Source organism: Archocentrus centrarchus, chromosome 9, assembly GCF_007364275.1.
Source record: "Archocentrus centrarchus isolate MPI-CPG fArcCen1 chromosome 9, fArcCen1, whole genome shotgun sequence".
Taxonomy (NCBI): domain Eukaryota; kingdom Metazoa; phylum Chordata; class Actinopteri; order Cichliformes; family Cichlidae; genus Archocentrus; species Archocentrus centrarchus.
This window is the reverse complement of record NC_044354.1, coordinates 22,509,021-22,525,522: the sequence shown is the minus strand read 5'-3', so window position 1 is coordinate 22,525,522 and position 16,502 is coordinate 22,509,021. Positions and strand designations below refer to the sequence as shown.

General features: G+C 39.3%; 1 protein-coding gene across 2 annotated transcripts in view; it reads right to left on the bottom strand.

Annotated features, from left to right (window-relative positions):
• Window positions 1-571: 571 nt before the first annotated feature.
• The window catches only part of adgrd1 (adhesion G protein-coupled receptor D1), a 30,318-nt gene continuing 14,387 nt past the window's right edge, over window positions 572-16,502 (bottom strand). For both annotated transcript variants that reach the window (XM_030737624.1, XM_030737625.1), the window contains 12 exons: window positions 9,438-9,511; window positions 8,709-8,832; window positions 6,640-6,743; window positions 6,296-6,407; window positions 5,898-6,051; window positions 5,034-5,100; window positions 3,658-3,724; window positions 3,464-3,555; window positions 3,223-3,349; window positions 3,098-3,139; window positions 2,889-2,981; window positions 572-2,804 (listed from right to left, as the gene is read on the bottom strand). In XM_030737624.1, coding sequence (XP_030593484.1) covers window positions 2,709-2,804; window positions 2,889-2,981; window positions 3,098-3,139; window positions 3,223-3,349; window positions 3,464-3,555; window positions 3,658-3,724; window positions 5,034-5,100; window positions 5,898-6,051; window positions 6,296-6,407; window positions 6,640-6,743; window positions 8,709-8,832; window positions 9,438-9,511 — 1,152 coding nt within the window. In that variant the 3' untranslated portion in view covers window positions 572-2,708. The remainder of the gene's footprint in view (window positions 2,805-2,888; window positions 2,982-3,097; window positions 3,140-3,222; window positions 3,350-3,463; window positions 3,556-3,657; window positions 3,725-5,033; window positions 5,101-5,897; window positions 6,052-6,295; window positions 6,408-6,639; window positions 6,744-8,708; window positions 8,833-9,437; window positions 9,512-16,502) is intronic.

Here is a 16,502-nt window from a genome sequence, read left to right as displayed (position 1 = left end):
CATTTCAGAATTAAACAGGATTTGCTCATTGCAACATTCAATGTAAATTCAGTTAAATTCAAAGCAATGTGTAAAATTTTATCTGCCCTTAATATAAGGTTTTGGTAGTGTGATTTAATCAAATCAAGTAGGCATCTTCACTTTTAGTCCAGATTTTCTTCTTTTTTTTGGTTGTTTTTTTGGCTGCAACTTTGGAGGATTTTTTCCCCCCCTAATTTGGGCTTTAAATGCCTGGTATTAGACTACCTTTAGATAAATCACTACCATTGTGCACAACAGAAAAAACATCTTTTAAGCTACTCTGTAATACATTTAAGAATGCATCACCATCATTGTTCAACTGTTTGTCTTCTAGCTGTTGTGAAATTCAGGATGTGTGTATCAGTCAGTGTGACAGTAATTTCTGGTGTTGTTATTCTTCAAAGTCATCTTTGCCAAAAATAGATTTCATAACAGTGTAAATGATAGGTGCGTGCGTGTGCACATGCAAAAACACACATGTATCCACCAAAGCTCATTGAAATGTGATTGCAACAGTGAAAATCATTTATTAAAGACACACACTGATTTCTCATACTAAAAAGTTTTTAATAAAGATTACTGAAAGCTCAAACCATAGTACCATAAGACGACAATCATCAAAGGCCGCATACATGCTTGGGAATATTGAAATATTTCATTTTAAATCTGATTTGAAAAGTGAGTGCAGAGTGACTTACAGTAAATCCTGTTCTGGGAACCTTATGGATGTTTCAGTGTAAGAGCGATGATGCTTTAAGTAATATCATCTCCCTTAATTCTCACAGTATGTTAAGAAAAAAAAAGCAACAGCCTTATCAAGTCCCTCTGATATAGAAAATAGTTCATATTTTTCTGTACAAAAAAGAAAGAAAACTTAGAAGATATAGCAACAGACTAGGCTAAACACAAATTAAAATTTCACAGAACTGGGTTCGATACACAGCTAGTTTTCACTGTTCCACAGAAAGAATAACATATGGCAGCTTACTAAGATGTGAGGTACTGAAACTATATCAGTCAATTATTTGTCTTCAGTTTAAACACAAATAAACACACAATTTAACATAAGAACATACCGATTGTTGAGCTGTGACACTTTGCAGAAGACACGATAAAGAATTCGGATTCACAAAATAAATAAATACATTATGAGATTCTAATTCACTATTACATCATCCATGGTTATTACGCCGTTACTGCGGTGTGCCATCACCAGAACTGAATTAAAGCTGTGTGGATCACAGGAATATAGAAAAGGTGTCACCTAGATAAAATTTACAATGTGTCCCTTATGATGATGATTTCTGTTGCCTGTTGGTCAAACCACTTTGTCATAGTTTTTAAAGCATAAATATAACACTACGTCAAAGGAAAATAGAGTTTTCCTTGGTCTTTTTCTATCGAAGGCCATGTTTTGTTTTTTTTTTAACTCAGCTATATCTTGAAAATACTAATCACTGTGTTTCATTTTCTAAATTGGATGTAATTGCACTACTTTATCACGTCAGACAACTTAGGCTACGATAAGCACATCAATGTGATTCAAATACGCAGTTTGACATTTTGGAAAATAAACTTATTTGCTTTCTTGCCAAAAGTTCCATAAAAAAAAGACTGCTAACACACCAGTGCTCAGGTCTGCAGCTAAACGGCAGCAGATTAGTTTGGCCAGAGCATACATTTTTCAAAAAGAAGGATACAGCTAATCTGGCACATGACTGGAAAGATACAATTTGTAAGTTTTACTCTCTTTTTAGTATGTATTAAATAAATGAGGGTCATCAGTGGTGCCTGGTAGGTGAATTTTGTCAGCTTTGGCCAAGCTAGGTAGCTTCCTATTTTGGACATTTTTTTATTGTGCTAGGCTATGCTGGTGCTCACTTGGTGCAGTTGTGGAAAAAAAAATAGATGCAACCAATATAAATAATTGAACTTTTTGAAAATTAGAGATGAAGTTAATATTTTCAATTTTTTTTTAAACAAAACTATTAATAGACGTTACTCTTGAGTGAGAAAAGTCAGTACACCCATGGCATCAGAAACAATGTACTTTTTCACTGTACTAAACATACATAAAAGCTGCGTCCTCTAACCCTAACTCTCCTATATACAGTACAGCACAGTATCAGTGTTGCCAACTTAGCGACTTTGCTGCTAGATTTAGCAACTTTTCAGACCCCCCCCCGATCTTTTTTTTTTTTTTTCAAAAAGTGACTAGTGGCACATCTAGCGACTTTTCCCGGTGATTTTGGCGACTTTTGGAAACAGGGGGGACCCACCCTACGATTTAGCAACTTTAAATGACTTAAGACACCCACCAGTGACTTTTCTTAGAGAAAAGTTGGCAACACTGTACAGTATGCAGACAGACCAGGAAACAGACAAACTGACATGCTGCGTTACTCAGAGTGTCATCACCAGACCCTCAACGGTGCTCATGGATCTCTGTCACTTCACAGACCCCCCCCCTTAGGTGTTCCTGATTTTGGTTTTGGTAACATGTCATGTTTTTATGAGTGGATAGTAAGGCACAGTCCTAAGAGTCTGCTTGTCTTTAAAGCTATCATGTAGCTACAAAACACCTCCCTTTGGTGACACTTAAGCAGGTGAATGTCCAATTCAGTATATAACAAAGTGGGAGCTTCAGACTGCTCTCCCACCACAGACAGAAATAGCGATGTGTTGTTCTACACGGCAGAGAGGTCAATACGGTTGGCTGAGTTGGTGCTCTTGTCCCATGTGTTCATCTTGGTGGGAGTTACACCCTCCTTGTGTCCATTCATCTATAATACAAAAAATATGGAGAGAGACTGTTAGATTTAAGCAGCCATTTTTGCTTTATCAAATCTTTTATGATCAGGACTCACAATGTCAGAGTTGAAGGGCTTCACATTAATGTTTCGGATGGAGCTGCTGGTAAGAGACCACACTTTGGTTTTGTGTTTGAAAGCAGCTCTGACCTACAGAGAGAAGTAAAGCCATAAATATAAGGCAGAAAGTCAGAATTCATTGCCCTGACCTCGCTATTTAGGCTTAACTCATGAGTGGAGAAGTGAAAACACATTTAGCACCATACCTCAGAGTTGAGAAGACAGTGAAATAAGAAGACAAAAAACCCCTAAAAGAAAAGATTTTACAAATGACTGCCAACCATTAAAAAAATATATACATATAATCATGATCCCATCGTGAAGAACCTACTTGTAATGAGTTGAATACTGCAAATATATAAAGGAATGGCAAAGAGTGTGTGTTGACGGCGAGAACACCAAAGATCCAGGAAATGCCTAGTATAGGCAGAAGCACAGCTACTGCCTTTGCGGTCAGTCTGGAGACAAACCAAGAGATAACATGCTTATGAGTTTTTAATAAAATATCAGCATTTGATTATAAAAAGAGCATTAGCCTGGTTCTGAAAAAAAAAAGAAGAATAAATCCTCACTTGACTGCATTGGCATCTCCATGAACTTTGTAATTCTCTCCGCTGATTCGAGATATGATCCTGGTCACGGATATCAGGATGCCTATGTTCACCTGAAACAAAGACATGTTTGAACAGTTCAGACTTGTTATAAATTAGGTAACAAATTGTGACCCGTGAAAAATAGTGAATGCAAATTTTTGTAAATCTCTCACCACAATCACAAAAAGAGCCGGTGCCACAAATGCCCAAATGGCTCCGTTCTGCAGTGACAGCCAGCAGCTGAAATAAACACAAAGTGCACTGTTGAAAAAGAAAGAAAGCAAAAACAAGACAGTGTTCTGACAGAAATATTGAAAAGCCTTAATCTGACGATTATTTTATGATCAAATTCCAGCCCCTCAAAAATTTTAGACAGTGCTTATATAGCGTGTGCATATATAATTAGGACTTAATTTACATCATACAGTATTATTCTCTTGTAGATCCAGGATGACCACACACACACACACACACACACACACACACACACACACACACACACACACACACACACACACACACACACACACACACGCACACAGAGAATCAGAATCAGAATCAGAATCAGAATCAGAAGGTTTTTATTGCCATATGGGTGAACAGGTTCACAGCATTAGGAAATTGCTGCGGTACTTCGTGCTTACAGAAAAGAGTCCATTCATTATCACAAAGACACCCCCCCACCCCCACCCCAAATGATTAAATCCACCCACAGGGCCTAGTGAACACAGGGGGTGAAGCTCCAGGCTTTGTAATTAACAGTTCAATTGTTAACAAGTAAAAGGAGTAAAAGGCCATCATATATTCAAATAGTTTATCTGCTAAGACTTTTTCTAGAGCAGCACAGCACATTTCAGGCACGTATGACCAGGGACATACACGTGTTCGATCAATTGGGCCCCTACTTATAAGCTGGGATTAGCTTATGGGGGAGTCCTATTTCACAAATAGTTATTTTTATATCATTCTACTTGGTATTTGTATGCTAGCTGATTTATGAATAAATAAAATGAAACTGAACTGACACATGGCGGCACATTACCCATCAACAACCGAGCACAGCAAAAACTGTGGTCTCATGGACATTCGCCACTTTTGTTGAGTCGTTGGGCAGATTAATCATATATTTTTGTGATTAAGCAATTCTAAAATGTCAATTTGTAGAATTAAACAGGATGTGCTCATTGCAACATTCAGTGTACTTTCAGTGAAGTTCAAACCAATGGGTAAAACTTTATCTGACCTTGATATAAGGTTTAGGTAGTGTGATTTAATCAAATCAACTTTAGAGGGAGGCCTCATTGCATTTATTTAAATCTGAGCAGAGTATTTTGCCCTTCTTCAGATGTTGCATGATGTTCTCTCACAACAAAAGGGTAATAATGTTGCAATGCAAACATGGAACAACACCAGATGCTATCGAATAACAATTTCTGTTTGCAATTTCTTGCGCAGGTGATGTCACTCTTACGCAACTGCAAAGAGCTTTCATGGAATAAAGTGACCTTCCAACATTTTTATTTTTTTTTAATGCACAGGTCGTACTTACTTGTCAACTTTACCATAACTGTCAAGCGCTGACGTCATGGACACGACACAGATCAACAGTGGAGAGCCTGGTACAAAAAAACAAACTCAGTTCAAAGACATGCAGTTTAGGCTAACTGGTGATTCTAAATTAGCCATGCATGAGAGCTAAGGTGCTTGAAGTGCAGGGAATGCAGAGCTGTGTGACTGTATGGTTAAAATGTGACGTGTAGTCTAAAGCTTTTTGAGTGGGCAGTATTATGATATAAATGTGAGTACATTACATTAGATAAAATGCCCGAGAAATGCCTACAAATACTTTTAAGTATGCTTTTTCTTTAAATCCATGGGTGCTCGCTAGCAGAATTCTTTTCCCCTTGTCATTTCCTTTCTTTGCCTTGTTGTCAAAACGCCACAGGATAACCTTAATTACATACACGTTGAGCCTGTGAGCCCTGCAGGACTTGGGCCTGTACAAACTGCCTGTATTGGTTTTTATTTCTCTGCTTTGTTGCTGAGTGTTTGTTTCCCTGAAAAAAGGCCTTGTTATTATACTGCTTAGATCTCTTGGCTTCCCATGCCCGAAGGTTTTGAGCACACTGGGACGACGTTTTTACTTAGAGGAAGGAAATGAACGATAAATTAGTCAAGAGCCTTGATGTTGATTATTTTATATTTAACAAGGAAAGTTCAACTTTGAAGAAACTGTCTTTAGATAAGATAGCCTGGGGTAGCCTTTAGATCAGATTCAGGACAATAAAATAAGATGATAAGAGGACAGAAATGAGGAAAATATTACTGAATAGTTACCTTTTTAAAAATTTTGACAATTTAATAATTTTAATTCTAAGAATTAAAAAAAATATATATAGCAAGACAGACCTACCCCAGCCAATGCCATAGTAGTAGTAGTGTTTGCTGTCCTCAGAGCCGAACACCTTGACCACCATACTGTAGAGATGAAGGCCCTCCACCAGCATCCAGGCAAACGCACTCAGAAAGAAGAAGTGAAGCAGGACAGCCATAACCTTGCAAGGCAGCTGGTGCAAGATCAAAACAATCCCCTTTAATGTGTACTCTTTTTCTTAAACCCTAAGATTTAACATCAGTCTCATCAGTACTGATTTAATCATCTATATTTTCATCACGACACATTTCTATCCTCATCGTAGTAACAGCTGTATAATCATTATAACCACCGTCAGCAGTCCTGTCATCATTATGCTGCTAATCATTGTCACCGCCATCATGTATCCCGAGAAAGTCACTGTAGGGTGTGTGTACCGTGCCAGGGTCAAAGCGAGCGCTGATGAGCAGTAAGATTTCAGCCACCAGGATGGCGAAGGAGAGGTTGGCGTGGATGTGGTAGCGCTGGTTACGGATGGTACTCACTGACCTGCAAAGAAGAAAAAGGAAAACTTCACACTAAATTCCTACAGTACCATGGTAATAAAAAAAAAAAAACTTTGTTGTATTTAAACATTGTGGCTGCATTTTTGATACAAGACTCATCATGTTGCAGGATTATCGACCACATATGAAATAAAATAAATACAGCATATATTAAATTAATTTCACAGAGTTCTTCTAAATGTACTTGCTGGTAAAAAGTAAGTAGTAATACTCACGACAAGACTGCAAAGGTGACCAGCGTGATGGCAAGGCAGAAGATGGAAATGGAGCAGCCCACATAACCAATGGTTGACAGTGCCACCTTGTGGCCAGTAGAAATCTGTGAATAGAGACATGACCTAATCAACTTAGACAACAACTCAGCACATGATCCGTGTTACATGTGTCATTCCACATACATCCAAATCTAGTGCATCCTGGAAAATCATAGGGAGCTGTAGAGTTTATGAGTTAGCACAAGCCTAACGTCCATTAGTACTTCCACAAGCGGCCACAGTCTCATAACCTCAAAAAGTTTATACCTTCTCATGTGAAAGGGCTCAACGCAAACGTTGTAATTAAAATGTTTCTTGATGCCAAGACTGTGTTTTTTGTTGCTTTTGTTTACATGCTTTACAAGCTTTCGAGGCCATTTTTTTTTCTTGCAGTTGCTGCAAAAATTTAAACAAATACCTATTTTTATATTTTGAGCAAAAGCAAAATGTATATAATCCATGAAGTGCATATCCAGCCCAGTGCATTGATGTTGTTTTGGAGTTCAGACTATTTTGAGTGTTTGGGTTTAATTCTCCATTAACTGTCTACTTGTGTGCCTTGTCATTACAAGGGCAGAGGAGTATCAGCCATCCAGAACTGGGATACGTGAGATGTTCCCTTGCAACTGAGGGATGAGGCAACCCACTAATTAGAGACTTGCAAAGGAAAAGTATAGCATCAGATAGACTTCTGTGACTTAAATACAGCACTGGCCCACTTAAGCTGCAATAAGAAGTCTGCTTTTCTATTTCAAGAAGCCATTGTGGATGCTAACCATATTCCCATGGTGCATATTCTTGGGTAAGTTAGAGTTGACTGGCAAAATCATATACACAGGTTTTGCGATTTTAAGTGCTCCACATGCAGATGATGTAAATGTAAAAGAGAGAACAGGAAATACTAGATGAAGGATGGTTTAAAGGGAATTGTTTTGGACCCTTGAGAGCCTCTAACTTTGAGGAATGCTCCACTGACCCATTCAGTGACCTAAAACAACCACACTTAATCATGGTTGCCCAAAGCACTTCTGTATAACCAGCACTGAAACTGACATTGTGAGTGTGTAGGTTTGGCTGAAAGGGAGGAAAGATTAATTGTCCAAATCCTGCAGTAGGGTCGTCTGGCTGATGGGTCACTGTGTGGCAAACTATGGCATAAGAAGGCATCAGTAAACCACTGCTTCCCGTTCACTTACTTTCCTGCAATCGAAGCAGCTCATTGTAGAGAGAGGGAAACACTTTTGAACACAGCTAGACTGAAGGAACGCCATTTAACAAATCAGTTGCACCAAGATAGCATTGCAGGTGTTCCTAATAAAGTGTCTCCTTCCTATTTATGTATCCAAGTAAAACTAAACCCCGGACTCAATGATGCTGCCCGTTTACTGGAATTAAAATCCCTTGCAGAGTGCATTGAACAAGGTGTCTGGCTTTCAGACATGCGTCCACGTCTTCTGCACATGCCAATTAAGATGCGTCCCACTGGCTTTGTCTTCACTTCAATTTTACGTTTTACAAATATTACACTTTCACTTATTACTCTTCTATTAAACTGTAATAATTTGCCTTGATTTTAACATTTCTGAATTGCTGTTGAATTGAAAAAAAAAAATCAACTATTTAACTATTTCTTGTCTTAAAACACATGTTCTCCTTTGTCTTGCAGGAGTCTGATAGTATATTAAACACTACAACTCACAGTTATTCACCTAAAAACTGTTTGCCAACCACCACTAAACAAGAAAAATAGAAGAATGAGTTACTAACTACTAGGCGCTGCACTGATAAAAGTCTGGGGCCTGGAGAGATTAGACGCTTCTGCACAAAGAGGAGAAACATACAAAGCTGAAGACTGCTACAAACATCAAATTGTGTTGAACTGAGATCCGGAAAATGAGATCTGGCAAATACAACCACACACAGATATGCCACAGCTAGTAACATAGTCATTTGCAGCAACCTATGGCAATCCACTGTTCATATCCTGAGTAATTATAGCAGCTCTGAAGAGCAACCAGAACCCACCATACCTTTAAGGGCACAACTTGCATGAGGATGGCAAAGTTGGTAAGGTGGTTGCACAAACACACTGAATATGTCATGTTTCCATCTGCGCGTACACAGCCTTCGTTGGACCATACTCCCTCTTTAGAACTGAAAGGAATGACAATTAGGTACTGTTAGCAGAGAACATATATTTACTGCAAGATCAAACATAAAGAACAAACAGAATATAGAGAAACAGACAAGGCAATTTTCATAGGAACACTGCTGGGAGGGTGCACTCAGCACAATCCAAAATCCCCTGTGGGAGGCACGCAGAGAATTAGTTGACTTTATTAGGGCAATCTGACAGGGCAACCCAATTATTCACATTTTTCTTGAGCTTCAGGGCAAAGTGGAGTAGGAAAAGGATGCATCTGTATCCAACTTAACCGCACTCCCTTTTTTAAAAAGATTTATGCTTTCCAAAGAGTGTTTTGGCTCCATGTATCAGAGCTTCAGGTTTTTTTTTCTTTTTACACAGAGGGCTGGGGCTCAACAAGCTGAAACAGCAACACATGTAAAACTGGATGTTTTTGATTTGAAAGGGTAAAAGAAAATACACCACCTTCTCCCAATCACAAGTAATTTATTCTGACTTAAAGACTAGAGCAAGAAAAATGCAAAGACTGAACAATCAGGATAAAATCCCTTTGGCGCTGGATCTGAATGGATAATTCAGAAGTTCTATGTCGAAATCATGAACACAGACCCACCTGTAGTCCAAGAAGGCACAGTAGAGGAAGACTTTATTGCTCTGATTCAATACTTGGTCCTGCTGTTCTTTAGTCTGAAAAATAAAAGTCAAATAAAATGAGAAAGAGGGACGTGTGTGAGACGGGGACACGCTTGCTTGTGGATTATTTGGGTGCATAAAATCTGAAAATTTCAGACTGCAGCGAGGCTGTTTGACTTTTCCATCTTTTTATCTCTGCGTTTAACATGCACATTAAGTAATATTAAAGCAATAATAAATTCTGCTGCCACATAAATGGCCGGAGTAAAACAAGACAGCTAACGACATCTGAGCTCATACACAAGGAAAGACAAGACGCAGATTGTCACTCAGCTAAGGTGATTAACCCACTGAGCGAAAATCCCTGCTGTCTTCAAGAATCTTATTCGATTATAAATCACTTTTTCCGTGTCATTCCTTAAAATGAGATTTGGAGCCTCCAGAGACACTGAGCTAATGGCTACAGTGCAAGAATGCAGTAATTGGGACTTGGCCCTGGTTTCAGGACAAACCACTACCCTCCTCAATCTGTCATCTCAAGAAAACAACACTAAGTGTTGTACACCTCTTCGCGGACCCTGTGCCTTTTCTTTCAGACTGAAAGACTATATGATTAGATGGAATGTGTCTGCACTATTTCCTTCTGGAAAAAGTGAGAGTGAGAGTGAAACTGACAGTCAGGCTGTCTGTTTCCTGGCCCATAGGCCCAGTGATTCATATTACAAAGTGTAGCACAATACCTAGATTTCACTGCGTGTTCTCATTCTGTCTGTTTCGCACATGCAGCTCCTTAGTCATCATGTATTGTGACCCCCGAGATGGATTTAACAATTAGCTATTTATGTGGCCCATTACAGCAGGCAGGACAAGAGCCATGAGAGCGCTTAGAAAGTACCCCGTCATCACCAGCAGCTGGCCAGCTTTGGTGCTCTGCAAGAAACCCCGTGGATGAATTTACTGGTCTCCTGTGGGCTCTAATAAGTTCTTTTTTTCTCTTGCTGGGTGTAAATGAAAGCAGATGGAAATAAGAAAAACTAAGACTTGCCCACTGTAAGTCTTCCATTACAGTGCCATATCTGCTCTAACTGGGGTTTTTGTGCATTTTGTGCAGACCGTCACATATGTACTATGAGTAGGCTTCTTGGCCATGCTTCTGCTCTTCCAACTGTTTTGTGGTATATCCAGCTGATATCTGAGGGGCGATGCAGAACCCTGAAAGTCACTGGTGAGTGCTTAAATGTACTTAGAAATCTGGTAGAACTTTGAGAGCATGCTGTTGTTTCCCCAGTGCCCCGGGGCCTCAGCATCTACCAGCCAAGACTGCAGCTGGCGCTCCAAGTCTTTATTAACAACAGAAGGCCAGGAAACACCGCCCTGGAAGTCACTTTGAGCCTTGTAAGGCGAGCAGAAGAGTGAGGAAAAAGAGAGAGGGAAAGCTAGTGACAGGAGAGTGATGCAGAGTGACAGGCTGATAAAGGAGAAGAGCCTGAGAGAGAGGCTGATAAATCATAGATAGACAAGATGTTTCTGGTGCTTCTTTGTTACAGTGCCTTACTACAGTGCCTACTGCAGCTGCCTGAGGTAAAGTATCACAGTGCAAAACATTTAAAATATCCCATTACGAGAAAAAAGCTTCTTAAAAAACCTTAGTTATTTAAGAGTGCAATAGATTTAGCAATAAGATGTGATTAATGTATATAAAAACTACTTGTATACAATTCTTACATACACAACTAATTTAATAACTATTATGATATTGTTTAATTATAAGTATTCATGCATCACAGTGGAAAAATGGCTTAGAAGCCAAAAAAAAACAAAAAACAGACACACAAGCTTGATTCATTCTTAGCAATTGATCATTATTTATAAGTTTCTTAGTAAAATCTTAAAAATCTTAAAGCTGGCAACACATTTTTGCCATCACTGGACATGAAATCAAAAACAACCTTTCAGTATATTGTTATTCATGAATTTCAAGAGAGAACCAAACTCCAAACAAACAGTCTGTGATGAGACTTTGGCCTATTGGAGGTCTTCTCAGATTGGATTGCGTGAGTACTATAGGATGTGATGGTGCAACGGGTTAAGCGGAGGATTATCACTTGGGAGAGCAGGGTTTAGGTCCCGTTGGAAGCTATTACAGCACTGATATAACATTCAGGATATGAAACATGTGTCTGCACTTGCTTGTTCTTTGGAAGGGTCTACTTTTAAATTCCGCTGTTCCCCCCTTTTTTTTTTTTTTAAGATTTCTGCCCACAGCAGCTTTAACATGAATTGCAACAACAGCTCTAAATTCAGTGCAGTATCATGTGTATAAAATATAATACCGAAGAAGTGGCCTTTAAAGTGTGAAACAACTGACAGCTAACAGCCAGGATGAGTCTTGGCTGTAGCTACAGGGGTATAAAAGTATACTTTAAATTCCAATACAACTCTTTTAAAATCACCAAGTTATTTGGGTGTGGCGGTGGCATTAATAAAAAGACAGGAGACAGAGCTGATGATGCTCAGACGTTCAGTGGGAGTGACCGGGATGGACAGGATTAGAAATTAATATGTCAGAGGGACAACTCAGGTTGAGTGCTTTGGAGGAGAAGAGAGGCATGCCTGAGATGATTTGGACATATGCAGAGAAGAGATAGTGGATACATTGTGCAAAGGATGGAGAAGATGGAAAAGAGGAAGATCATGGAGAAGGTTTATGGAAGTAGTGAAGGAGGACATGTAGAGGGTTGGCGTGACAGAGGAGGATGCTAGAGAGGGTAGCTGGAGGCAGATGATCCACTATGGTGACCACCATTTTTTTTTTTTTTTTTTTTTACATCCGATGGCCTTCATGACACAACCCCAAAGGGATTTGTTTCTCCTCCTGGAAATACTTGAACGTCAAAAGAAGCTAATAATCTTTGCTCATTTGATGACCCCAATAAAGTCTGTGAATTTTGAATTAAGAATTAAACCAGCAAAGTGGCTCTTTTGTCTCCACCTTCTGGCAGTGAGAGAATTTCCACAAACACTGGGAAATACATTTACAACAAGAAAATGCCACACCAGTGTAAATAGGATTTGTCTTTGCTGGTAATAGCTGTCTTTGTCAGACTTTCCTCTAAAATATTTATGTGCACCAGTGTGATACATCACACTGATGCACCAGCACATCACTACAGACTTAAAACTCAGGTATTCTGTGGAGTCCAGAGAGATTTACTGAGTGCTAAAAGGCTTAATCAACATTGCATGAACCCATTTATCAAGGGCTTGAATATGAAACTCCAGCTTTTGGGTTGGTGGTGTTGGATCAGTGCTTGGGCCTGTAATATTCATCTTTTCATTCTGCTGATATTAGAAGACGTCAATCAAATGACAGATTGTCTTTTGTAGATCATTTGTATATAAATTGCTGGCTGCTGCCAAGTCTCATCCTTTTTGCTTTTGATCACTGTCCTGTGTCTCCCTCTTTTTGAGGAATGAAAATGACATGTAGCACAAAATCTTTATGACATACACAACCCAGTAATTTATACAGAAATGTAAGCCTGTCTGTCCTCTGTGGTGCCTTTCAGCCCTTCCATAGAGTGGCAAGCTGGAACCTTGCAGTGGTTGATGAAAACCCCTCAAACTGATTCACTGCACCAACAGCATTTGAGTACATAAATAATGTCCTGCTCTCCTAGAATCTCCTCTATGCTCTTGAGACTGTGCTGGGAGACAGCAAACCTTCTGGCATGTGCCATCCTGGAGGAGTTGGACTACCTGTGCAACCTCTGTAGGGTGCATGTATCGCCTCATGCTACCAGTAGTGACACTGAAACTAGCGAAATGCAAAACTAGTGAAAAAACAGTTAGAAAAGATGAGGGGGAAAAAAATGTCAGCAGCCTCCACCTGTAAAACCATTCCTGTTTTGGAGGTTGTCTCATTGTTGCCCCTCCAGTGCACCTGTTGTTAATTTCAGTAACACCAAAGCAGCTGAAACTGATTAACAACCAGTTCAATATCCCTGAAGTTTAACTGACTTGATGCTGTACTCTGATTAATTGGTAGTCCTTTAATTTTTTTTAACAGTATAGAATGAGAACCTAAACAACAACCCAACTCATATATTATCTAAGCATTCAAAACTCAGAGATGGCACAAAACCCTGGAACCGTGACAACAATTAAACAAGTCGAATCTGAGCAAACTTAACTTCAATCTTGACCTTCGTCTCGAAACGTGCTCGTTCTTTGCTGTATCTACTACTGTTTTCCAGAGCTTGAAGTTAGTCCTGCCACCCACTCATTCCATCCATCCAGCACTGATACAACAATATGCAGCCACAAGAGCAGTTTTGGTTGTGCTAAATTTGAAAACCAGAGAAAAATTACAGAGCAGCGTGAGCGTGAGAAGAGAAAAGGAGCGATCGTCTCCTGTTCCAAATAGTTTTGAAGCACAGAGAGCCAAGGTGTAATTTGGGCTGCACTTTCTGCATTTGGTATAGAAATTAATTTTACAGCAAACCCCATAAAAACAATAATCATAATTAATCTTGTTTTACAGAAACTAGAAGGAATAATTTAAAACTACTATCACCTTCACTTTTTATAGAGCAGGCCTGTGAGGCTTGGACTTAAACAGGGTTTTGACAATGGCTTAACTGCTATGCATATAAACAATAAGACCGTACATGCATAAGCTTAGAAAGCTGCACTGACTGCTGTTAAATTTAGTAAGGGAAGGAAATATTTTATTGCAGTATGTCTGGGTAAGGCACAAAGAGGTATGGTGGAACATTACTCAGTCCAACATGCGCACAAACGCGCGCACACACACACACACACACACACACACACACACACACACACACACACACACACACACACACACACACACACAGCCTGAGGGGGGAAAAAACCCCCCACTCTACTCAGCTACCTAAAGGTCAGTATAAACTGTAACATTACACAACGTGTGACTGTGATGGAGCGCAGGTCGTATCGTTAGAGTAACAGAACTTTTCAATCAGAGGCCGGACTTAAGTTGATCCACACACAGCATAAGGAGTAACAATCTGAATCCATGCAGCATAGCACAACTGACCATGAGTGAGATCATGCTGTCAGGGGAAATGTAAAAAAGACATGCAGCTGTGGTCTCAGCTCAGTCTCTGAGGCAGACATTGAAAACAGCGAGACGTGTTGATAGTCGTTCTGGGTGTGAGGAAAACTGGGGACAATTAAACAGCTCTAAAAGTTAGGGGGTTGTTTTTGATTTGCAGATATACTGTAACACTGATATCAAGTGGACTCAAAAGAACAAAGTGATCCCTTCCCCCCACTTTTATAACTATGGATTCATATGTTTATTTCCAAAGGGCTTTCACATGGAACCACTGTAATATGTTTTTTGGTCTGTTTCAGATAAGTGACACATTCACATTAAAATAAGGGCTGCATTTAGAGGCTTTGCAGTGAAGTTTAACTATGAATAAGATTTTTAGCTGATGATGTTCTCTGATAAAGCCTGTACTTATACTGGTACATAACCTCTTCTAAACATATTGATGGAGAGGTTATACACAGAAACAAACATTTGTTTTTTCTCCACCTGAGTAACCTGGATGGATGGATGGATGGATGGATGGATAGATGGATGGATGGGATGACTAGTTAATTGTAACTCATGAAAATGCTTTTGAATTACAAGTCTGCCATTACTTAGCGGTTCACTGGGTTAAATTTAGAACTCCTGAAGATCTTTTTAATAACATATAAAATATGATTTTATACCACACTGGCTAAATTATGAAAATATCATGAAACCAACAGGATCAGGGCTGTACTGATTATTTAAAGCAAGGAATCTGCTTTAATTAACCAATGAATGAACTGTTTTAATGTGCAAATATCAAAATCGTAAAGAATTACAATTTTTCTCAGTTACAGACAGAAAGCCTGCTGTAACATCTTCAAATCACCAGTTTTAATTTTGTACTTATAAGAATATTCTGATGATGGTGATGATGATGATGATACCTGTTACTCAGCTACAGTGACACTGACAATCTTGTCTCCTGTGTACACGATCCACGGTTACAATGATCCCAGTTTTACTTTATGTCTGTGTGTGTGTATGTCTGTGTGTGTGTATGTATACAAAGTATGAGATGATTTATTTTTTTTTCCCTCACTCATCCCTATATGTTTTCACTGTTGTTTCTGTCTTTTTAATGACAGCGCCTCCAGAAGGGGGGCAGCATGGCCACAGTTCACCTAGCTCCCCATGTTTGTTTGTTTGTCTTCTTGGATGTGTGTTCCGTTAATTGTAATTTCCCATTGTGGGATCAGTAAAGTATCATCATCATCATCATCATCATCATCATTCCCTGACACTGCATGACAAACATTATTGCCTACAGCAGTAATGTTTGTCATGCAGGAGGGAAGATATTTCAGCCATTTGTTAAACTGGAAAGCCTGTTCGAGGGAAATAAATTCATCTTTGACTTTTTAAAGACTGACTTATTCCATAAAAGCAGCTTTTTGTGTTTCGTCTTTATCTTTGCAAGATTTATTTTTTCTACAGCTATAAATTTTTTCTGCACATTCACAAACTTGAATGGCTGTTTCATAGTTTTGCTGCGGGTTTAAAAGGGTTGACATAAAACTGCGTCTACAAGACAATGAAATTCTTTTTGAACATTACTTCACAAACACCAAATCCTTTATACCCACACAGAAAACTCTCGCTTGCTCGGGTCTTAAGCTCTGCTTTATATCACGTAGTGAGAGGTGGTGGTCGCGAAGCTGGAGCGGTGACAGAAAGGGGGCGCTAAATGGGAGGAGCTGGTTATTGCAGTGAGAACTGCAATAGCCAGACCTCCATCTGTGATTGATCAGCAAGTTGGCTCACACATCCTGTGTTTGTGTGTGCAAGTGTACGGGTGGGTGTGGGTGGCTGGGAAATCTGGAGAGAGAGAGTAAGAGAGAGTGATAGAGCGAGGATTTGCCCACAAGGTTTTAGCTGGGCGTGTGCTGGAATTATAAAAAGACTGGCAAAAAA